The 26,145-nt window shown below is 39.6% G+C and overlaps 2 protein-coding genes across 2 annotated transcripts; both read right to left on the bottom strand.

Annotated features, from left to right (window-relative positions):
• On the bottom strand, window positions 693–9,036 carry LOC104711221. The gene is made up of 2 exons (XM_010427899.1): window positions 8,703–9,036; window positions 693–2,807 (listed from the first exon to the last, which is right to left on the bottom strand). Exon 2 carries the CDS (start codon window positions 2,788–2,790, stop codon window positions 727–729), a length of 2,064 nt encoding a protein of 687 aa, XP_010426201.1. The 5' UTR covers window positions 2,791–2,807; window positions 8,703–9,036; the 3' UTR covers window positions 693–726.
• Window positions 14,021–14,476, bottom strand: LOC109126440 (zinc finger BED domain-containing protein RICESLEEPER 2-like). Its single transcript, XM_019229979.1, has 2 exons — window positions 14,383–14,476; window positions 14,021–14,286 (listed from the first exon to the last, which is right to left on the bottom strand). Exons 1-2 carry the CDS (start codon window positions 14,474–14,476, stop codon window positions 14,021–14,023), a joined length of 360 nt encoding a protein of 119 aa, XP_019085524.1.

Raw genomic sequence — 26,145 nt, 5'->3', positions numbered from 1 at the left:
TAGTAATGACACTTGAGAGAAGTTCATGAAGCTTATCCTTGTCATAATGATAGTTGGGATCTAGCTTGGCTTTGACACTTGCAAAAGGTGAAGAAGGACCTTTGTTCTTCACTTTGTACTCTATTGCTCCATCAACAAGCCCCAAGGGATGCAAACACAAAGTCATAGGAGAAGAAACAATGGTGGGAAGCTGGTTTTGTTTCTTCTTCCTCTTCTTCTTGTCAACAACTTTATTTGCTTGACCCAAATCCCCTTCTCTAGAATCTCCTTTGAGGTCATCAAATAAAGAGTCTAAATACTCACCATCCAAAATTTCCTCATCAAGCTTTGTAGTCTCTTTAATCCCCACTTTATCATTCAAGTCTCTATGGGCTTCCTTAGTTGCCTCTTCTTCACTAGTGATTGTTCCACAAAACATTGTAGGGGAAGGTTTGATAGGATAGGATGTGTTGGGATCCACATGAAGAAGAGTTACTCTCTTATTTGGGAAATCAATGCTTGCCCCCACAGTGTTGAGAAAGGGAGTTCCTAGTATGAGAGGGAGCCTGTTGGTTTCTTTCATCTCAACTACCATGAAGTCTGTTGGAACTGTGCAATTACCAACCTTGAGTGGGTAGTTCTCAATCAAACCAAGTGGAGATTTTGAGGAGGCATCTCCAAACATGATGGAAGAAGAGGGCTGCTTCATATCTTTGATCCTAAGACTCTTTACCATCTAAAGAGAAATCACATTAACACTTGCTCCTGAATCACAAAAGGCATCATCAAGTTGTAAAGCACCAAGTGAGCAAGGTATAGTAAATCTGTCTGGATCTTCAAGCTTGGAAAGTGTTTTTGGACTTGGTTGTTGTTCACTTGGTGAATCAAAAATTCCCATGATTTCTTCCACTTCTCTCTGTTTGCTAGAATGGCTTTGATGAACTCTATATGGCTAGGAACTTGAGACAAGCTATCCACACAAGGCAAAGGTGCTCCAACTCTGTTCATATTAGCTTTGAAACTTGAGAGCACTTTCTTTTTTGCCTTTGTAAGAACCCTTTGTGGAAATGGAATTGGAGGACTATAAAGAGGAAGAGCAACACTTGGTTCATCTTTCTTTTCAACCTCCTTGGCAACTATCTCCTTACCTCTTGATCCTTTCTCAGATTTCTCAACTGTAGCAACCCCCAAACTCTCAAGAGCAGAACCATATAGGAGAGCAGAGATCTCTTCAATAGACCTTTCATTCTCATCAGCATGGCTATCAATTTTTGATATTTTGAAGCTCATACTAGTAACCCTGTTCACTTCTTCCTTGAAGATGACATTGCAAAACTCCTTTGGGTTTGGTTCTGATTTTCCCGGTAGAGAACCCATTTGTCTTGTTGACGAGGAAGAAGCTTGTCCCTGGACTTGTGTTTGCAACCTCTCAATCTTGGAATTTAACTCACCATATACATTCTCAACTTTGTTGTGCATGGCTTTCATTTGTGTGGCAAGTTCAATGGCACCTCTCCCTTGTCCTTCAAGGATTTGTCTAAGTAAAGCAGTTATGTCATCTGCTTGACCTTGAGGATGTAGTGCATTCATTTGCTGCTGTGGTTGGGAATAGCTTTGAGGTTTAGCCTGGTAATTCCCTTGAGACTTTGGTTGATAGGTGGGTTGAGAAGGAAAACCAGGTGGTTTTTGTGGTGGATAAGACTGATCTTGTGGGTTCTCCACATTGGTGCTGCGGTAAGAGAGGTTAGGGTGGTTGCGGTAATTGGGATTGAACTTGTTATACCCTTGTCCACCCACATAGTTGACCTCTTCTTGTCCCTCAACACAAGCTTCCATTCCCTCCTGATACCCTTGATAGACATCACTCTCTGTAACAAAGTGGACTGGCTTTTGAGTGGCAAGAAGCATCTTATCCATCTTGTCATTCAATGCTTTCATCTCTTTGCAGTGATGCTCATTCATATCAGAATGATCTCTTGTAGTTCGATCATAATCCTCCCCATAGTTGCCATCACTTTGAGCAAGATTCTCCACCAAAGTCATACCAACATCAACATCTTGGCCAAGAAAGTTACCATTACTTGCTGTGTCAAGCAACATCCTTATCTTTGGTAGCACCCCTCTGTATAATGTGCTGAGAAGAGACTCCTTGGAGAAACCATGATGAGGACATTGCATATTATAGCCCTTGAATCTCTCCCATGATTCACAAAAACTCTCATTTCCCTTTTGAGCAAAGCTTGATATTTCATTCCTCAACCTTGCTGTTCTGGTAGTAGAGAAAAACTTGGAAAGGAAAGCTCTCTTGCATTGATCCCAAGAGGTTACTGATCCCACTGGTAGGTTCTTCTCCCAAGTCCTAGCTCTATCTCCAAGAGAAAACGGAAAGAGGTGGAGTTTGAATGCATCTTCAGAGATACCATTGATTTTTACTGTCCCACACATCATATCAAACTGATCCAAGTGGTCAAGAGGGTCTTCCATAGGCAAACCATGAAACTTTGAGCTCTGCACCATGTTGATAAGACTTGACTTGATCTCATAGTTATTGTTCTCAACAGCAGGTGCTCTAATTTCTTGGCGGTTCCCATGAATGTTTGGTTGATCAAAAGCTCCAATGACTCGTGGTTGTCTTGTAGGATGGAGAGGAGCTTGGTTTTCATTGTGCTGATCATTTCCATTATGACCAGCAGCAGGAGGAGGATTGTTCTCCATAGCTTGGCGGACTAAACGGCGGTTCTCTCTTTCAAGACGGGGAATGTCGTCAACAGGCTCAAATAAGTTGGCTTGGCCCTGACTTCTCAAGTTCATACACCTTGCAAAAGAGACTTCAAAACACCAATGCAAACCAAGTAAGTAACAATGTAAAAGAAATGAATAGGCTCAAGCAAAGTTGAAATCCTAATGTTCAAATTGAATGCAAATGGGCAACGGCGCCAAATTGATGTAGTACTTTTTGTATCAATTATTATCAATCCACAATTTGCATTAATCAACACACTAAGAATACACAAAGATGCTTAATCTATTCTTAAACAGGAAAATGTTCTTTTGTAACAATCTTAACTAACAAACTGATTAAAAGTAAGAAAACCGGACAATTCAAACAATGCAAACTCAAAGAAACAGAGCACAACTAGCAACAAACTGAAAATCAAGATTAAACAAGTGAACCTTAGGCAAGGTAATTGACTTGGGAGATAGCTAATCAATCCTAGATGTCTAAGCAACAATCAAGAACAATCCTATGGCTAAGAACACTTATGCAAATCAATCCATTTCCATGATAGAGATTCTATGCTAATCAAGTGATAATCAACAATTTCCAAAGGTAATTACAAGGCTAGCATGCATTAATATCAAGTCTAAATACCACTAAGCACCCTAATCATCAATTTCCATTGGCTAGGAATGCAAAGCTCTTGAATAGTTTGGTTCAGGAATTTCATCAAACACCTTGTGGGCATGGAAATCCTAATGTCTAGATTTAAGCTTGATGAAGGCTATCTAACATTATTAACACTAAACAAGACAGGAAACACATAAATAAAGCCCTAGATATCAAAGATCAATCATCTATCTCCCTAATCTACCTAGCCCAAAGCTCTAAGGATCTACTCACTCATCATCATGATCACACAAAGGAAAGGGTTTGATCTTTGTGAAATCATAATAAGAGATTGTAGATTAAGAGATTAGAAGAAGAAATTGCTATTAAAAACTTAGAAGTACTCAATCATTCAACAAACCAAGAGTAAACAAGCTTAAGAACCCTAAGTGGCTGCTAAAACAAAAGATAAGATAAGAGATAAGTCTCCTTAATAGGTTTAGAGTATTTATAGGAAGGAAGAAGAGAAGCTAGGTCAACCCAAAACAAACTGGGTCAACCCCGGGTCAAAAATAAAATAAGTTTGGTAATGGCTCCAGCGGCCATGGTTTGGCCGCTTGTCTTGGCCGCTGGTGCATCCGCTTGCCTCTTTGTGAACTCCATCAGCCATGGTTTGGCCGCTGGCGCATGGCCGCTGATGCATCCGCACTTCCTTTTATGAACTCCATCGGCCATTGTTTGGCCACTTGTGCATGGCCGCTGATGCATCCGCTTGCCTGCCTATAAGCTCCATCGGCCAGCTCTTGACCGCTGGTCCTTGGCCGCTGGTGTACTCGCTCTACGTACGTCCTCTTCACTCGGCCACCGTTTGGCCGCTGATCCTTGGCCGATGATGGGCATGTATGCTTCTTGATCCCTTGTCACTTCTCCAATTCCACTCCTCTATGCTTCTTTGCACCAAAACAAGTCCAAATGCTCCAAAAGTGTTGAGATTACTCCAAGAACCTGAGAGATAACACACTAGATGCAAATGCTCCTAAAACAACCTAGAATGACATGATTATGCAACAAAATTATGCAAAAACAAGGCTTAAAACCCAACAAAAACACAAGATATCAATAATGTTGCTATGGGGACATCCTACGATCCAAATCCGTGGCTTCTCAACAGCGGTGCAACGCACCACATGACTTCCGCATGGGCTAATCTCTCTGTTCATGAGCCGTATAGTGGTGGTGAGGATGTCGTTGTTGCGAATGGTTCACCACTTCCCATCTCTCACACTGGTTTCACATTTCTCCCTGGTAACATACGTAATCTATGTTTAAATGACGTCTTATGTGTTCCTGATATCCACAGAAATTTAATTTTTGTTTATCATTTGTGCAACACTAATCAAGTATATGTGGAATTCTTTCCTGCCGCTTTTCAGGTGAAGGATCTCAGTACGCGGGTTCCGCTTCTACAAGGCAGAACTAGAGGAGAACTCTATGAATGGCCGGTCTCACCAACACAAGTCACGGCTTTATCAACCTCTACCACTTCGCGTGCCTCTCTACCCGTCTGGCATTATCGTTTAGGCCATCCGTCTATTTCTATTTTAAGCACCATGCTTTCTGCTTTTCCCTTCCCGTTTTGGGTTCTTCTCAAAAACAATTGTCTTGTTCAGATTGTTGTCTCAATAAAAGTCATAAACTCCCATTTTCACAAAACACAATTTGCTCTTCTCGACCACTTGAATATCTATACTCCAATGTTTGGACATCACCCGTTTTTTCCCATGACAACTACAAATACTACCTCTTAATTGTTGATCATTTCACCCGCTATACTTGGCTTTACCCACTCAAACGAAAGTCTGATGTCAAAGAGGTTTTTGTCACATTTACGTCACTTGTTGAAAATCGGTTTAATCATTAGATTGGTACCTTGTTCACGGACAACGGGGGTGAGTTCATTGCGTTGCGTGATTTCCTTGCAAGCCATGGCATATCTCATTTGACATCTCCACCACATACGCCAAAACATAATGGTATGGCCGAACGGAAACATCGACATGTCGTAGAAACTGGTCTCACGCTGCTCTCACAAGCTTTGGTTCCTCTCACCTATTAGCCTTATGCTTTCACCACCGCTGTCTACTTGATCAATCGGATGCTCACGCCAGTACTTGATCAGCAGTCTCCATTTTCCATGTTGTTTAAGACTGCACCGAATATGGCCAAACTAAAGATCTTTGGTTGTTTATGTTTCCCGTGGCTACGGCCGTATACCACTCACAAGCTTCAAAGCCGGTCTCAGCGCTGTGTGTTTCTCGGTTACTCGCTTACACAAAGCGCATATTTCTGTCTTCATATTCCTACTGGCCGAATATACACTTCGCGACATGTCCAGTTTGATGAAACCTGTTTTCCTTTTGCTGATCATGGGAAGTTATCTATTGCTTCTGCGAGTCCTTCATCGGTTGACATGCGACCTCTGGTATATGTTGTTCCTGTTCTTTCTCCATCGTCGCCGGCTTCTAGTGGAACCCTGTACTCAGTTCTTCACCAACAGCCTCCGTCTCCTTCGGTCTCTGTCTCGCCGCAGCCTCAGGTAAGTCCACTGAACTCTCAACCTTCTTCCTCTTCTCCCGTGACTGAGCCCACTGCTCCACCAAATGGGTCTACCAACCCGGCCCAACAAAATAATACGTCTAATAAGCCCACTGCTCCAGAACAGAATGAACCGCGACCTACGGTTCAGCCACGTCCACTCTCTTTAACCACCACCCCTACCAAGCTTCCTCACTCACAAACTCCAAATGCACCTCAACCCCAACGACCACAAAATCCTATCCCGGCTGATCCACCACAAAATGTCCACAAAATGAAAACACGAGCCAAAAACAATATCTCCAAACCAAAATAAAAGCTGAATCTTCATGTTGCAGGTCCTAATCCGTCAAGCGAGCCCCACACTGCTGCTCAGGCTCTCAAAGACAAACGGTGGTGCCCCTCTATGTCCGCTGAATACTATTCTCAAATGGCTAATCATTCTTGGGATTTGGTTCCTCCACACCCGACTCAAAATGTCATTGGCAATCATTGGGTTTTAACCACCAAGTACATCCTAATGGTGAGTTAAACCGCTACAAGTCTCGCCTGGTTACGAAGGGTTTTCATCAACGCCAAGGGATTGATTATGCTGAGATGTTTAGTCCCGTGATCAAGTCAACAACGATCCGTTTGGTCTTGGATAATGCGGTTGCTCACTCTTGGCAAATCAAGCAACTAGACGTCAATAATGCCTTCTTACAAGGTGACCTCACGGAGGAGGTTTATATGGCTCAACCAGAAGGTTTTGTTGATCCTGACAAGCCGGACTACCTTTGTCGTCTCCGTAAGCCAATCTATGGTCTAAAGCAAGCTCCCCGTGCCTGGTACTTGTCTCTCAAGACTCATCTTCTTCAAACTGGTTTCACTAATTCTCATGCCGATACGTCTTTGTTTGTTAAGAAATGTGGATCCTCGTTTGTGTATGTGCTTGTGTATGTTGATGATATTCTCGTCACCGGTAGTAACTCCGTCCTCGTTGCTTAGACGCTTGCTTCCTTTGCTGATCGCTTCTCTATCAAAGATCCCACTGATCTCACATATTTTCTAGGCATTGAGGCTACGCGAACCAAAGCAAGACTTCATTTGATGCAATGCAAGTATATTATCGATCTTTTGGCAAAGAACAACATGCACAATGCAAAACCGGTCGCCACACCGTTAGCTACCTCTTGGCGGTACTACTCTCAGGGATCCTACTCAGTATCGGTCCGTTGTCAGCAGCCTTCAATATCTCTCCTTTACTCGGCCCGATATCTCCTACGCCGTCAACCGTCTCTCCCAGTTTATGCATGCGCCGACCACAGATCATTGGCAAGCCGCTAAACGGGTACTTCGTTATCTTGTTGGCACCCAAACACATGGTATTTTTCTATGTGCACCGTCTCCTATGGCTCTCAATGCTTTTTCTGATGCTGACTGGGTTGGTGATGTCGATGACTATGTCTCGACTAATGCTTATGTAATATATCTTGGTCACAATCCAATCTCATGGAGCTCTAAGAAGCAACGGGGTGTTACTCGCTCATCCACAGAAGCGGAATACCGGGCTGTAGCCAACACCGCTTCTGAGCTCCGGTGGCTCTGTTCTCTTCTCACCGAACTTGGTGCTACACTTCGTTCTCCTCCGGTCATATACTGCGACAACATTGGCGTCACTGACCTCTGTGCTAATCCCGTTTTTCACTCTAGGATGAAGCATATAGCACTTGATTATCACTTCACATTGGATCACATTCAAAATGGCATGCTCCGTGTTCTTCATGTCTCGACGAAAGACCAGCTCGCTGATGCTCTTACAAAGCATCTTCCTCGTCAGCAATTTATCACTGCTTGTTCCAAAATTGGTGTCACAAGAGTTCCTCCATCTTGCGGGGGTGTATAGGAGTAGATATATATAAGGGTCTCAATGTAATTAATCATCTCTAGGTTTTACCTAATCTCTCTGTATAAATATGTGTAATCATTCTCATTATCAATATACAATCATCCATTCCTTATAGTCACCCCCCAGCCTATTACTACCACCCTCTAAGATTTCTAGTTAGGTGCAGTTAGTCAATGCACCAAAAAACTCAAGATCTCCAAAAGAGCCACTTCCTAAAGAATTGCTATGAAGTGAAAGTAATTTTAAATTCCTTAATTTTCCAAAGCTAGGAGGAATACTTCCTGTGAGATTGCTAAACTCCATTCCCAATTTTTTGAAGATTCGAGATATTGGAAAGTGTAGTTGGAATGGCTCCTGTGAAATAATTCCTTTCCATAAATAGTCGTTGAAGGTTTGGTAGCAAATTACCAAAATCAGGCCTTAAACTACCTGAGAAACTATTTCTAAAGATGTATAAAATATGAAGTGAGGACAAGTTGTAGACAGGGGGAGGAAAAACACCTAAGAAATTGTTATCTGATAAGTCGAGATACACCATTCGATTCAATCTAACTATATTATCCGGAACTCTTCCTTTTATATTGTTACCTCCAAAGCCAAGTTCTCTAAGGCATGTTAAGTTTCCTAGAGAATCAGGGAGCTTTCCTTTTAGGTTGTTTCCATAAAGATCTAAAGTAACGAGCTTCGTCATTGACCATAGCTTTGAAGGAACACCTCCTCCAAGAAAATTTGAGCTAAACTGAAGCTCCAACAATCTAGAACAGTTGGACAAACTGGCTGGAATCTCTCCCTCAATAAAATTAAAGTTCATATCCAAGTGTTCAAGTCTAAACAAGTTTCCCACCTCTTCAGGGATGGTACCACCAAAAGAGTTACGAGAGATATTAAGTGATATGAGAAACGAAAGATTACCAATAGATGGTGATATCACCCCGCCCAATTGTTATCCTGAGAGGTGCAATTGAGTAACTCTCTTATGTTTGCGGCCGCATGTAACCCCCTTCCAGTTGCACACATGGAGTGAGTTATTCCATGAGGACAAGACATCTCTCTTGCCTTGAGAAACTTGAGACTTGAACTCCAACAACGCTTGCCTATCAGATACGTCGGTAAAACTATATGCGTCAAGTAACGTGAGAACATTGAAAGAAAGTAAAAGAAACAGTCTCATGCTTCTCAAAGAGTTTTTTATTTTATTTTTATTTTTGATAAAGTAGATATTATTTAGTTAAAATGCTTTTGGTGCTTCTCATAATATGCATGATAGTGAATATATAAAGGACGAAGCAAATGTAAAATGCCTTTAAATGCGAGATTTTTCCAAAATGGAATGGATTCTTGCCGTGTAGACTCATGCCCATCTAAGTCAAGAAGTCAACTGAAGCATCTTGTCAATGTTATCAAGTCACTACACATCACATGACAAGAGTAACCAATGAGTAATACACACACATCTTGTCGACTATATTAAGAAATCGACCAACTGACAAGAAAGTTTCGTGTGTTATCACTTCCAAAAAAAAAAAGATTTTTGCAATAAACATTGTAAATTTTCAACGAGTAATCATAGTTTCTTTGGGCGTCAACGTTGACGTTGACTCACAATTTTGAGGTTCCTGGAGACGAAGCTCATACGTTGCATCAGAGGATAACACGAATCAGGAAGGAAAAGAAAGAGAGAGAATTCAACGTGTTTTAATCGAAGAATTGTTGAAACTTGAAAAACACAACCATTTCGAAAGATTCTCATTTTTTGAATGAAGAAAAAGGTTGAGAGGCCTGAGCTGGCAATTCCGAACTGTGTACTGTTTTGTTCTTTATAAAACGGCAAGTAATGTTCAAAGACTATAGAAACTGTTATTTCAAATGGTTGTTCTTCACCATATTTCAAATGAACAACTGTTAACAAGATTACAATATGAGAGCTCTGAATGGACATCATTGCTAGCGCAAGCTGTCAATGGTTTTACATAAATTACAATACTTGATGTCTTTCAAGGATTCACATTTTGTCATAAAACTCTTCATTGCTCCACGTTTTTGCAGGTTGAGAACTTTCATTACAACAATCTTGTTTTCTGTCAGGAGCAATGCCTTAAACACAGTACCAAAACTGCATGACCCAACCATATTGCTAGAAGAGAAACCATCTGTCGTATTTTGGAGATCTTCATAAGTTATCTTCCATCCAACGTAGAAAGATTTATTTTATTGATACGCCTGATTTGCTTTGAACTAAGTTTATTTTATCTATTTCCTTATTTTTTTTTCTTATGTATTGCTTAATTATATTTTCCTTTCGTCAACCTTGAATTTTGTCTCTATCTTTCTTTTTTTTTTTTTTTTGTCAAAGGTCTCTATCTTTCCGTTACTAATCAGAATCATAAAATTGATACATGGTGTTGATCAAATGTGAGTAATTAATTGTAAGGGAAATATTAAATCACATCATGGACCGAATAACTAGAATATTTTTGTAGAAACTGATAGGGTAGCGTTCTTTGAGTTCAAGTCTCAAGTTTCGCAAGGCAAAAGATATGCCTTGTCCTCATGGAACCACTCATTCCCTCTTTGTAATTGGATTGGGGTTACATGTAATTTTTTGTTTCTTTTACTTTCTTTCAGTCTCATATTTTGTGTCTTTTTGTTTTTATGGCTTTTTTTTCTTAAAAACTTGTTGTGCTTCTAAAAAATTTGCAGGAAACTAAGGATGAAGTTATCGCGAACTTAAAATTGGCTCAAAACTACATAGAATGTCTGACTTCTCCAGAAATGACATGGATATTAATTTGCCGTCTAAGTCAAGTTATCTACTGTGTAAAGTGACGAAAACATTTCACTAGTTGTCTTTACGACGTATCAATTGGTTTATGAAGAGATCCACTAATCGACGACAGGTTTCGTGTGTTATCATAATATCATTGCAAGAATAGTTACTTGTGACAAAATTCAAAGAGAAAAATGTATATAATCAAAGTTATCGTCAACGTTGACGTTTACTCACTGTTTGATTTCTCCTGAGACATACGACAGCACTAATCTTATCTGTTCTCTATCAGTTTTGTTTACTACAATTTCGAGGAATCTTTCGCAAAAACGTAAATAAGGTTTGAAGAACGTAACTGAATGAGAGACGTTGAGGGATGAGTTTGTAGTAACGAACTGTGTGGTGTTTTACTGTTAACAAAACGGCAAATAGTCTTCAACGACTATAGGCACAAGAAATTTAGCCATGCAGTTTTTACTAGGCCTGATTGGTAAAAGTTTAAAAAAATACTTTTTACATAGTAACATTATTTGTTTCATCAAGTTTTTCAAGTTGTATGGTTTCGCACGTAAACCTCATCACAAAACCACATCGTTTACATTATTACATATAATAGATTTTTTTTGTAACGTAAGTTTCTGAAGTATTTGGATGAAGGATGATATAACTTTCTTTCTGTAGCAGAACAAATTAACGCTACAAATTACAAAAAAAAAAAAAAACGAAAAAACTACTTTATGTACAACAATTTTAAAGTATAAACAAAAGCTTTAGAAACCAAAAAATAAAATTCATGCGACAATAATATCCAAAAATTTGATTGTACAGTCAGGTCAGAACTGTGTATGCAGTATGCCAGTATGCTTCTTTTTCTTTTCACAGTTGTTATGCCAATGCAGACAACTCGAGGAATCCAGATACACAACAAAGCTCGTGTTAGCTAGAACTTTGATTATACTTTTTTTCTTTGAACTTTGATACTGATACACAACAGCAATGGATAAACCACACAGCTATAACGTCATTTTCATTATTATCCCCAAAAAACATGTAAAGCTTGTAACACAAGTATACAATCTTGTCTGGAAACAAAACAGATCATAAACAGAGTAAAAAATAAACCACAAATTATGAAACGACAACATGATGTTATAGAGACCTCAATATAAAATTTTAAGTGTGTTGCAAAAGTTTGTAGAGTTAAACATGAACACTTCAATGTCTGGCCGTTCTTCTGGTATATTTGCTGATATAATAGTCTGTGATGGCTGGCATTCGATTCTGGTATGAAAACATAATGCTGTTTTTATCGTGCTTTCTTATGTTTGCGATGCCCCCTTTTATGATTTAATAGGAATTCTGTGTTGATATTGGTTTTGTTGCTTCTTTAATGCACGTAGACATTTGTGGAGTTCATCAAAGTCAATTAGTTTCGACAGTTATGGAGTTCATAAAGACTGTCATTGTGAAGAACAACGAGAATTGAGTTACGTTTGCTTTATTACACAATGCAATCACCAACACATTGTCCTTTAAAAAAACATGGAAGTTTGTAATGCATGTTGAAGTACATCAGCCTCATAACATTAGACATCACCATGGCAAAAGAAACGCATTACGAAAGAATCAGAACTTTCAATTACGAAAACTGAGAAAATTCAAATAAAACTGGGAACGATACTGTATAAAAAAACCATTGTTTGCAAATAACACAAGCAATATTCTGCAAGCATAAATATGTTTTATATAGAAAAAGACCGCGAATTATGAAGGACGATACTATATAGCCTTCAAAGTGGTTTGTAAAATTTGTAGACAGAACCATAAACACTTCAATGTCTGGCAGTTCTTGTAGCTTTAAAGAACGACCTCTCTCTGACTGAGATCAACTCCTTTGCGGCTTCATTCACTGCCAACCGGTTCGTTGGAGATTCTGCACAACACCTAAGTCTCACCTCGAAAAACAATGTCAAGCATTCAACAATACGAAAACCGACTCTGAAACCAATGTGAAGAATCGATTTTTCTGCAATGTCCAGTACTCTTTCTAGCTATAACTGTCAGATGGGCTGTCTATTGTCCAATGGGTGTGTCCATATAGGCGTTTCTGTTGATGTGCTGTGTTTGGACGGTCTACAATGGACAGTGGTCCATTTGGACAATGGTCCAAAATATGTCAAGTCCATTTGGACATGCCCATTGGACAACCTTTTTATTTTTGAGGTTTCTTTTATTTTGTATGCTGTTTAAAACTTTTCTACTAAACCAAACATGTTTACTTTTATAAAATCTGACTTATTTTATAAACCAAACGTGTCTATTTTGCAAGTAGTCTTTCGATTAGTTGTATAAAACCAAAGTGTTTATTTTTATAAAATCTTATTTATTTTATAAAATAGACATGTCATAATCTCAAAGTCATAATCTCATAACTCAAAAGCCAAAGTCATAATCTCATAACTCAAAAACCAAAGTCATAATCTCATAACTCAAAAACCAAAGTCATAAACTTAGACAGCAACAATATTCCCTTCCTCTTCAACAAACTTGAACTCTTCATCACCTACAACATTCAAATCGATAAAGTTAAAAATTCATTACCAATATAGTTCAAATGCAAATAAAAAGTAGAATTCTTACCAATATCTTGAAATCCTCTAAACCAGTTTCTTGCACAGATTAATGCTTGAACATTAGTTGGTAAAAGACAACTCCTATATTTATTAAGAACACGGCTGCCAATACTAAAAGATGATTCCGATGCAACCGTTGTGATAGGAATACTCAAGACATCACATGCCATCAATACAAGCTCTTTAAATCTATTTGCATTGTCTTTCCAATAACCAATCAGATTCAAACTCTTAAATGAGACCATATCTAACACCTCCTCGTCTAAATAGGTGTCTAAAGGGGATTTACCATTACCACCGGTCTTTTGAGAAATGTAAGAATAAAATCCCTGAAATAATGCACAACAAACAAGTAACGTCCAGCAAACAAACATAGATAAAATAGAGAGTTTATTTACATCATATCCATAAGGAACACTCTTTCTTGGAACTTGTGAACTGGTTGTGGTAACGTTGCTTGTGCTTTTTTTGATAAGCTGTAAGAAGCTTCACCATTTTGCTGCGGACATGGGCCAACTTTGACTTACTGGTTGAAGGATCCAAAGTGTTGTAACAATATTCCAGAATGGAAACTTTAATCTTGGATCAAGAATTGCAGCAACTGCAAGTATGTCACTGAATTCTTCCCAATACTTGTCAAAATTCTCATTCATATCCTCCACCATTTGACAAATAATCTCATCACTTGAATCTTTATGATCTCTCAACCAACATTTAATTGCCCACACTTGCATAAAATACAAGTTTGCTGTTGGGTAAGATGAACCAGAAATCATTTTTGTAATTTCAGCAAAACGTTTCAGAAGATCACAAATTGATTCTGCTCTTTCTCACTCCACATCAGATGGGAAATTCTTATAATTCTTATCTACCTCTGCTAGGTTTCTTAATACATCCTTCAACTGAATAGGTCTAGAAAGCATTAGGAATGTAGAGTTCCAACAAGTGGAAATGTCTAAAACCAAACCTGCTTCAACTTGAATTCCAACTGTTTCCATACAGTTTTGAAACAAATCAATCCTAGACTGAGATCCCTTGACATACTTAATACTATCTCTGATGTTACCCAAAGTTCCACTAAGCACATCCAAACCATCTTTCACAATCAAATTTAAGATGTGCGCTGAACATCTTACATGAAAAAATTCTCCATTGCAAACCAAATCTTTTTGTAGCTTTCTCTTCAAAATACCTTGCATAGTATCATTTGCAGAAGCATTATCTACTGTTAGAGTAAACACCTTCTTCTCTATTTCCCAATCTTTCAATAACTCAGTAAGCTTCATTGCTATAGCTACACAATATGAGGAGGCGGAAAATCACAGAAATATAGTATCTTGGTTTTCAAAACCCAATCTACATCTATATAGTGAGCTGTTAAGCAAATGTAACCCTCTATTGTTATAGCTCTCCACAAATCCGTTGTCAAACAAATCCTACCCGAGATTTTACTTAAAACTGTCTTAAGCTTACTTTTCTCCATCTCAAAAATCTTGAAACAATCTGATGCTGCAGTATTTCTACTCCAAAACTCTATAGAAGGATTAGCATAAGTAAAAGCCTCCCTAATCTTTTCATATTCAACAAACGAATATGGGAGATTATGCTGAATTAAAGCCACTGCATTTTTTTCTCTAAAGACAACAATATCCAGCTTCCTATTAATGCTAGGTGTACTCCCAGGAGTCTTTGAACAAGATCGCATATGGCGATTCATGGTGTTAGTACCATTTCGACTTAGATTCAAAGAATAATTCCTCTTATAATGTTTGCATGTAACATCATATTTACCAACCTTAGGTCCATCAACATATTTCTTTCCTAGTGTGAAGTTCTTCCAACATCTAGCATGACGTCTACGGTCTCATTCTCACTAAGAGTTGCTAGCGGCATATCTTCATCTTCAAGACACAAGTTGTCTTCATCAGCCAAGTGTTCTTCATCAGCCAAGTTGTATTCATCAACCAAGTTTTGAGTATCCAAATCCATTATCCTAACCTGAGAGTAGCAAAAAAAACCAATATACTTGAGACGATCCTTCTCGTAAAGAATTAATTTAGTCCAACTCAATGCTCAATTATTAAAGTATAGAACAATACCATATCTACAAGCAAACGGAAAAGCCCTTGACTCCTTGCTCTTTCAGCAAAATTCTGGAACCATACGAGATGTTCTTCAACTCTTGTACTTGGTTGAATCAATATGAAACGCAAGGAATATCATAAGAAACTCTTCACTTATCAAAATGATAACCATGTACGAGAAAAACCCACTATTCAGAGAAAATAAGATCATGCTATAGAACACTAAACATGACAGTATAGCACCAAGATCACAATCAGCCTAAGGTTAACATACGTCCGTGACATATAATGATATAAACTTCAAATAAGTAGAAAATCCCACTCTCATTAGACAAACCCAGCATAAACAACACTAAACCCAACAAGACGACGAGAATAAACACTGCACTTATGAATTTTAACTTAAGCAAAATATCATAGTGTATACACAAGAATCGTCAAGTAACTACTTAAGCAGCAATCAAAAAGCTAAAAGCACACAAGTTAATGGGATGGTTACTAGAGTAAGATAAGCTTACAGAAGAATCAGTGGAAACTTTGATTGTGTTGTTGATAGAAACAAAACCTTGAGTACTCCGAGTCTTCTTCATTAAACTTCGAACCATCTCTGAACCTGAATAGAGTAAAATTTCAAAATAAGATTTGAAACACAACAAGACGACGAGAGACCCCAAACACAAAGCTTGTAAAACATTTCAGTATGATGCATTTTCATAAACCACAAATCAACATGTAAAGATAAGAACAGTTCGTCTCCTTTGATCTAAGCAAACTACACTTCTCTCCAAACAAAAACCTCAGACCAAATCCACATAAGAGAGAGCTTTAGAAAGAAACAGAGAGACAAAGAGAAAAACCAAATCAAAGCATCACTTGCGTTTAATTATAGCAAATGAAAATTGCAGATCAAATAAAACAAGGAAACCAAATTAAAGCATCATTTTCGTTTAAGTATAGCAACCTCGAGACTCACAAGCTCCAAATAAAGTTCACAACAAGAAGCCTTAAGTACATTGAAGCCTTAAGTATACCATAATTATCGATTCACTACTGCTAAAAGAATGAAACTTTGGACACAATCAATACTACATCATGCTTCATCATTCATGAATCACTAAAGGAAACTTACAACACCGAGAACACAACAAGACGACGAGAAACCCCAAACATTGAAACCCAGAGAACGAACACAAATATCACTACAATTCAAAACACATAACCCTTAGCTAAAGCCTAAACAACGAGAAACCACTCACTACGATTCCAAAAATCAGAAAATTTCGAACTAGAAAACACAAAAAACGAATGACCCATTAACCCAAATTTGTAATTCAGATATCTAATTAGCTTAACATCACATAAGATTCGATAGAGATGATATAAACCAAATGGGTGCTTCTCAATACCTAAGATGGAGCCGCCGTGAGAAGACGAAGATAGAAGACGATTGAGAAGAAGAAGAATCCAAATTGATTTTAGAACACCGATTAAGAAAAACATTGAGAGAATAAGATGAATCCAAACTGATTTCAGAATCCAAATTGAAGAAGAAGAAGAGAAGGAACCAACGAAGAAGACATCGATTGTCAAAAATTAGTAAATCCAATTTTTCCCCAAAATTAGATAACCCTAGATTTTTAGAGAGTTGGGCGTGCCCATTGTCCACACGGTTTTGCCCATTTGGTCATGGGTAAAAATTTGGTCTTTGGACCAATTGGACCATTTGATTATTGGTCCAGACTATCACCCACCCGTTTGTATTTGGACTGGACAAGCCCATGGGCGGCCCGCCCAATTGACAGCTATATTTCTGGCAATGCCAACTTGGTGTAGCTGTCTAGGGTAAAGTTCCCCTCAAATTGAAAGCTAGAGCTAATAACCTAGAAAACGAGAGGAGAGGCTCAAAAGGATAACTTCATTCTTCTATTTCTTATTACATTTCATAGTCTATATAGCAAAGACTAGGTTTACAAAGGTTAGATTGATTTCTCACAAATGTCATCATCTGCAGAGAATTGCTGATCCTAGAAGAGCAAACCTATTCATCACTTGGAGTGTAGCATGAGCTGTAGTATGATCTGTCTTGGCTGGTTTGACTGTACGAACAGAGGTACATGGCGTAGGCAATAGTACACCTCTGTTACCGTGTATTCGGCTGCTTGTGTTTTCCCTGGTTACGACCGTATGTGCAACATAAACTTGAAGAGCTGTGTGTTTCTCGGCTACCCCACCACCCAAAGATTCATATTCTGCCAAAAAGCTCTTCATCGCTCCACGTCTCTGCAGGTTCAGAACTTTCACTGCACCAACTTTTTTCTCCGTCTCGAGCAATGCCTTAAACATAGTACCAAAACTACCTGACCCGATCATATTGCTCAAAACTAGTGTTGAACAAGTAAAGTAAGTCACTAAGTCTAATCAAGTGACGTTTCCTAGAGAAGTTGGTGTCTCCCATGATATTCTATTTGAATTGAGATTTAACCCCTCTAGTGTTAAAAGCTTACCAGTAGAGGTTGGAGAGTGGACCTGTTAACCGATTTTCATTTAATCCAAGGCTTTGTAGGCTTATGAGATTGCCAATGTCATGGGGAATGCTTCCAGTGATGAGATTTTTTTGAATGCTTATATAGATCATGTTGGCATTCAAATTGGCAATTGAAGGAGGCAAGTCACCACTAAGCTTATTATCACCAACATCTATCTCTTGTAGTTGGCTGTAGTTAGTCAAAGCACCATAAAATTCAGGATCTTCAAAATAGCGGCTACCCAAATCATTACCAAGAAAAGATAGATGTTGCAAATTTCACACTTTTCCAAAGCTTGAAAAAAATACTTCCTGTCAGAAATTATACTCCATTCCCAACGTTTGGAGACTAGAATATGAAAGTGTTGTCGGAACAACTCATGTGAAATTTGATAAAGAATAAAACCGACACTTCTTCAATTCAAATTGCAAATACAATCAAATCCAACTGACGCTCATGAAACGAGAGTTGAATCTCAAATGATGAAGACCTTACCAATAGATTTTGACCAATTCGAGTTGTTTCTGGGGTTTTACAATAAAAGAGAATTTCAAATGAGATATTCGAATGAATGAAAGAGAAATGAAGAGAACTCGATTTAAGCTTCTTCCTTGGTCAATGGTCAACAACGGTCACAAACTTCAAATGAACCAATCACAGCCCAGCATGTCATCCGCATCCGCTCGACCAATCAAATCCTTTTATTCTGACACGTCAGCTCCGCCCACACATCAGCTGAACACGTCGACACAACTACAACTCCTTTGACTTTTAGCTGTAACAAATCTCCCTCCTTGAAAGAACCTTGTCCTCAAGGTTCGAATGCAGGAAACTTCTTGCGGATATCAAACAAGTACTCCCAAGTGGCTTCCTCTACCGCCTGATTAGTCCACTTGATAAGTACCATAGTAACAACCTTTCCCTGCCTGTTAACCATCCTTCTCTTCAGAATACGATCAGGTTCCTTAAGCAAAGCATCATAGGCCACATAAGGAAGCTCTGTAGTAGCCAATACTGGACCAACCAAAGCTTTGAGCTGCGAAATATGAAATACAGGATGTATTTTAGAAGAAGAAGGTAGGTCCAACCTGTAAGCCACTTCACCACAACGATCCAATATCTTGTAAGGACCAAAATACTTCGGAGAAAGATTCTCATTGGAGCGCAACACCACTGACTGCTACCGATAAGGCTGCAACTTCACAAACACCACATCACCAATCTCAAGCTTCCTGTTAGTACGATGAAGATCTGCATTCTGAGTCATCCTATGTTGTGCTCTCAATAAATGAAATTTGAGCAAAAGAAGCATGTTATCCCGATCCTGCAAACTTTGAGCCACAACAGCAACCTTCGATTCTCCCGGAAGGTAAGGCAAATGAATGGGTGGAGGTTGACCATATACAGCAGCCTTGTAAGGTGTCATCTGTATGGCTGTGTGGAAGTTGGTGTTGTACCAAAATTCCGCCAATGACAACCATTTACTCCAAAGATGAGGACGATCGCTGCACATACATCGTAAGTATGTCTCCAAACATTTGTTAACCACCTCGGTTAGCCCATCAAACTGAGGGTGGTAAGCACTAGAGTAATTCAGTGACACGCCCTGCAACGCAAATAACACCTTCCAGAATTCACTGAGAAAAACAGTGTCACGATCACAGACAATAGTCTTTGGGAAACCGTGTAGCTTAAATACGTTGTCCATGAAAGCCTGAGCCACCGTCATAGCAGAATAAGGATGTGAAAGTGCCATGAAATGGGCAGCCTTGCTCAATCGATCAACAACAACAAAGATAACTGATTTTCCAAAGGAAGGAGGCAACCCATCAATAAAATCCATGGATAAATCAGTCCAAATGGTCTCTGGAATTGGTAAAGGTTGAAGTAACCCAGGAGAAGCCGAAGTATCATACTTACACGTTTGACATACACTGCAACTCCGTATGTACTGATGAACATCCTTGGCTAGCCCCTTCCAGTAAAAAAGACCTTTTACTCGCTGACATGTTGCATCTCGGCTAGAATGTCCCCCATTACCTGAACCGTGCAACCACTTGAGAATGTCATCTCGCAACTCAATGTCAGCCGGAACCACAATCTTGCTCTTCCTTCTTAACACTCCTTGAACCCATGAAAAATGCTTCTTAGCCTGCAGATCCAGTTTAAGCTGCTCAATAACACTCATCAAAGCATCATCTGTGTCATAATGAGCCTGAATCCTCTGCATCAGATCACAATCAAGGACGGACATCACCATATGCAGAACTTCTGAACCTTCAACATGCGATAATGCATCAGCAACCACATTGTCCTTTCCCTGTTTGTACTGTATCTCGTAATCAAACTCCAACAACTTGGGAAGCCATTGTTGTTGTATTGGCGTGTTCAACCTTTGCTCCAACAAGTACTTCAAACTTCTCTGATCCGTTTTGATCACAAAGTGATTTGGAAGCAAATAATGGCGCCACTTTTGAACTGCAAACACAACAGCAAGCAATTCTTTTTCATAAATCGACAAGTGTAGCTGCTTACCACGCAAGTGTCGGCTGATAAAAGCCACCAGATGACCCTCTTGCATTAGTACTGCTCCAATTCCAACTCCACAAGCATCAGTTTCAACGACAAAAGGTTTGTCAAAACGTGGAAGTGCTAATACTGGGACTTCACATAAGGCACTCTTGAGTTTGTTAAAAGCTTGTGCAGCCCACATGAATGCATCATTCTTGGTCAGATCATGCAAAGGCAAATCACACCAAAATTCTTCACAAATTTGCGATAGTACCCTACCAAACCCAAGAACCGTCTCACTTGCTTCACTGTCTTGGGAACAGGCCAATCTCTTACCGCCACCAACTTCTGGGGATCAGTAGAAACTCCCTTAGCTTCAATGTAGTGGCCCAAATACTCCACTCTCTTCACATCAAATGCACATTTGCTCTTCTTAGCATACAAGCTATTACTTCGCATCACTTTAAACACCTCTTCCAAATGTAACAAGTGATTCTCCAGAGTCGAGCTGTAAATGAGGATATCGTCAAAAAATATGAGCACAAACTTCCTCAGAAAAGCCCTGAAAACTTCATTCATTAGACTCTGAAACGTAGCTGGTGCATTCATTAAACCAAACGGCATCACCAGGTATTCATAATGTCCACTATTGTCTTAAAAGCCGTTTTATAGATGTCAGTAGGTTCCATTCTGACCTGATGATATCCTGCTCGCAAATCTATCTTCGAAAAGATCATCGAGCCTCCCAGTTCATCCATTAGATCGTCTATCAAAGGTATAGGGAACCGATATTTAACAGTCATCCCATTCAAACCTCTGTAATCAACACATAGTCTCCAACTGCCATCTTTCTTCTTAACTAACACCACTGGAGATGCATAAGGACTGCTGCTCGCTTGTATAGTACCACCAACCAGCATATCCTTCACCAGCTTGTCAATCTCATTTTTTTGATGTACTGCATACCTATAGGGACACTGGTTAATAGGATTTGATCCCTCCATAAGTGGAATCTTATGGTTGTGATTAGCCCAGAATGGTGGTAGAGTAGTTGGTTCCTCAAAAATGTTGAACCCTTCAATCAACTCCGCAAACTTTGGGTGCTCTTCTTCTTTCCCAATTTGCACTTCTACAGAACACAACATCACTTCACTCTCCTTAGAAATTTGCTCAACACATATCATAGATAACTGCGCATCCTTCTCTTTCATCTTGTTGAGCTTCGTTGCCTTAACTTTTATAACAGACCCTGGCTTAATCCCTCGAAGATGAACACTCTTCAATCCCCACTTAAAGCTCATCTCCAAAGTGTCAAAATTCCATGTTATGGTTCCCAACAGTTTCAACCACTACACCCCCAACACTATGTCGCAACCCCTCAACGGTATCACCATCATATCTGCTTCAAAAGATGTCTCCCTGAAACTCCAGTTAAACTTGTCAACTTTACCGGATACTCCCACCTTTCGAACATCAGCAACAAAAACCTTAGTGAGACATGGTTGAGTCGATGGAATTTTCAACCTTGCTAGTGTTCCTAGACCCATAAAATTATGAGTGGAACCCGAGTCCAATAACATGATCACACTCTGCTTTCCATAATATCCTCTTACTCGCATAGTCCAAAAGTCATCTGTACCTTCCACTGCAATTACTGAAACTTGAGCCCTGTCTTGAACCATTTCTGGTTCCTCCTCCTCTTCTAAGCAATGCTCATCAGTCTCTTCCTCCACTTCATCTACATCCATCATATACAATTGTTTCTTCTTGTGAGTGAGGTAATGTTCTGGTGAATATTTTTCATCACAAAAATAGCACAATCCTTGCGACCTCCTCTTATTCATCTCCTCTGTTGACAGGAACTTGCGTGGCTGCATTGTCTTATCTTTAGGCCTGTAAGTTGATTTAAAGTTGCCAGTCTTCTGTACCCAATCAGACTTGTTAGCAACCCCTGCCTTAGGCTGAACATTACCAACAGTTTGCCATTTGTTACTCTGCCAACCGTTAGATGTCGTACCACGACCCTTCCTAGGATGAGCTTGTTCATACAGCTTACCCAACATACATCATTGTCTTATAGTCTGAGGTTGGAACATTCGAATGTGCATTTGAGTATCAGTTCTAAGACCTGCCAAATATGCACGAACCAAATAGTCTTCTGGCAGCCTTAGTCTCAAACAGATAAGCTCAAACTTCTCATGATACTCTTTAATTCCCCCTGTCTCCTGCAACATTTTTAGCTTCGCAATAGGATCATCCATAGCATATATCCTCAAACCTTTCCTTCAGTAGCAACTCATAAGAAATCCAATCATTCAACACCGTTCTTCCTAAATCCGATTCAAACAAAGATTGATGCCAAGCAGCTGCAGCTCCATCGAAATGAATAGCACACATGCGAACCTTCATCTCGTCCGGAGTAAAATCCAGTAGAAAAAACTGCTCAAATTTGAACAACCAATCCTTAATTCCTTCACCATCGAACTTAGGGAAGTCCAACCTAGCTAAGCGAGTCATTCCAGAGTAGTTATATTGATTACCGGATCTCGCTCTGCGTGGTACCTCCGTCGGAAAACAACTGTAATCCGCCTTCTCAACTGTCGGAGGAGATGAACTATACGGAGTTTGTGGATTCGCCGCCACCAAGTTATCCACCTTTTCCGCCATCATACAAATCGCGGCAAACATTTCCGCAGAATTCTCTGCAATCCTCTAGTCTTGTTCCGCCAGAGCTTTCACGATCCAAGCATCCGACGATTCTTCGCCTCTGCGAGCTGCTGCTTCTCTTGCTTGTGCTTGAGCACGAGTCTCCGTCATCTTCTCCAAGGTTTTTATTAGCTCTGATACCTCTAATAAAGAATAAAACCAACACTTCTTCAATTCAAATTGCAAATACAATCAAATCCAACTGATGCTCATGAAACGAGAGTTGATTCTCAAATTATGAAGACCTTACCAAAAGATCTAGACCAATTCGAGTTGTTTCTCGGTTTTTACAATAAAGAGAATTTCAAATGAGATATTCAAATGAATGAAAGAGAAATGAAGAGAACTCGATTTAAGCTTCTTCCTTGGTCAATGGTCAACAACGGTCACAAACTTCTAATGAACCAATCACAGCCCAGCATGTCATCCGCATCCGCTCGACCAATCAAATCCTTTTATTCTGACACGTCAGCTCCGCCCACACATCAGCTGAACACGTTGACACAACTACGACTCCTTTGAATTTTAGCTGTAACAAAATTATTCCTTCGCATTGTTAACTCTTCAAGGTTAGGCAGCATATGACAAAAATTAGGCCTTAGACTACCCGAGAACACCAATGAGGAAAAATTGTAGATCAGATGTAGCTACATTTCCTTCTCCTGCAGTCAACGTCTTTCCTTTTATTCTTATTAGGCTTTTATAAGATAAATTCTTCAAACTTATTTGGGCTTTGCATTTTATTATTATGATTAGTAAAGTCGGCTAAAGAGTTGCTTTGCCTCCAAGCTTTTACCTCTAGGGTTTATGGTTTTTACGTGTATATGTACTTTCGTTCTTGTAAGTTTATACGACAATTGTTTTGATTTATAATTCAAAAGAGAAAGCTTTCCTCCGAACGAAGTCTTTGAATCCATCTTTCTTTCGATCCATTGCTACGCAAGAAAGCTTGAACTCCGAATAACGATCGTTAACTCCTGATGTATTGATACTTGGGTTCTCTATCGTTAGTTACCTCTACATTAAGATAGAGGGAGGAAAACGACATGAGAATTTGATAGATGATAACTGAAGAGACCTTAATCTAAGTCAAAAGAAGGTGATATTACCTCACCCAAATGCTCTCTTACATGCTCTCTTAACAAATATTGATCGGGTAATAAAAATAAAAAAGCTCTTCATATGCTCTTCCGGTCAAGGCTTTAGACGACTGACTTGTTAGATGACCGTGAATACGTGGCTTTTGTTAGTCTGACATGAAAATATCAAATTAGAGTGTAGCCTAGCTCTGGGTTTGTAATTGGTATTTAGGATGGTTTCAGATCGGTTCCATTCGGCGTCAATTCTTTTTTGGTATAACTGTGAATATCATTATAATATGAAAAGCTTGGATTTTACAACAGTAAACACCTAGGATATCTGCGACCTTGGAAAAAAGAAATAAAAACAAGGGAACAAAAAATGGGAAAATCACAAAGAGTGAAATCATGGTAACCAAAGCAACAAGAGATTACGGAAACGCTTTCTATGGCCTCTTGCTATGATTATATTTCGAATCTCCCTGTCCAAAAGTTTGAAAGTATTGGCTGGTGGAAGTGAGAGGAGATTATGGACCTTGTTATTACGCTGCCTCCAAATATTGTAAATGGTTGCCTGAGTGACGATTTTCCTGAGCAAAGACGGTGCTGACTGAGAGGAGGCTCGAGTCCAAGATAGAAGCTCAGACCAGGTGATGTGAAGTCTTCTGGTTGGGTCGAGTCTTGAGAGAACAAGTCGCCAGATGTTTGCGGCATAGTTGCAGGAAAGGAACAAGTGATCTCCTGATTCGATGTCTGAGTCAAAGAGAGTGCAGGTTTGCGAAGGAGAAATTTCCCAAGAGAATAACCGTTTTTTAGTTGCGAGTCTGTTTAGGTGAGAAACCCATAAATGGAAAGCATGTCTTGGGACCGAGCCCTTGAACCACACAAGATCAGACCAATCATTTTTCTCCATCCGTGGTCTTAGAGCATTCCATGTTCGTGAAGAAGAGAAACCCTAACATTTGACAGAATCAACAACCCAATCAAACTCGTCAATTGTTGCAGTGCTAGAGGGAACTGGGATAGTGGTAAGGTGAGTATGAAGCGCTATAGCGGCATCAGATCTTGGGGACGGTAGCAACCAACCGTCCTGATTGAAAGCCTCTTTAACCTTTGCGGTCCTTGGGAGACGGAGCCGAGACGGTCCAGTAGGTCCTAGCGCTTGAATAAGCGGTCCCAAGGGTGTCCATGAATCAAACCAAAAGCTAACCAAATTTCCGTTTCCCACAGTGGCTTTGATGAACCGCTCTGCCACTGGTCTTAGTCGGAGAATAGCCTTCCAAGTCCACGAGTCTGAAGGTGATGCCTTTAGCTCCCAGAAACTTCTGTTGCCAATGTTATAATGTTTGTGCCAACGCGCCCAAAGAGAACCCGTCTCAGCAAATAACAGCCATACAAACCTTAAACAGAAAGTGATTTTCTAAACTGAGAACAAACCGTAGACCAGACCACTTTTGCCCCCTTACTACCCTCAATGCTCCCTGACCAGAGGAATCTAGAACAGAGCGATTCAATTTTCTTGATACAAGCTTTTGGGAGAATGAAGGTTGAAATCCAAAAGTTAACCGTCCCAGAGATGACTGAGGCAATAAGTTGAGACCTTCGTGCAAAAGACAGAGTCTTCACCGCCCAACCTCTTAACTTACCTGCAATTTGGTTCATGAGAGGCTTATATTCAAAAATTTTAAGCTTTCTAAGCATCAGAGGTAAACCTAGGTACCGGATAGGGAGTGAAGCTACTGGGAAACCATGTCTTTCAAGTGCGGAGGATTGAGCAATAGTAAGACCAGCATGGAAAAGCTGCGGTTTATCTCGGTTCATAACAAGACAACACCAAGATGCAAAATCATGAGGAGCTTCATTTATGCCATGCAACGATGCTTCTGTTCCATCGAAGAAGATCATCAAATCATCCGCAAACATCAAGTGAGAGAGCTCTACGCCTGATGTTTTTGGATGATAACTGATGTAACCTTGATCAAATCTAGATTGTAGCAATCTTGACAGAACTTCCATTGCTAGATCAAATAAACAGGGGGGGGGGGGAAAG

The sequence above is a fragment of the Camelina sativa genome, chromosome 9 (genome assembly GCF_000633955.1).
Source record: "Camelina sativa cultivar DH55 chromosome 9, Cs, whole genome shotgun sequence".
NCBI classification, from domain to species: domain Eukaryota; kingdom Viridiplantae; phylum Streptophyta; class Magnoliopsida; order Brassicales; family Brassicaceae; genus Camelina; species Camelina sativa.
The sequence above is the reverse complement of the archived record's forward strand: the minus strand, read 5'-3'. Positions and strand labels throughout refer to the sequence as shown.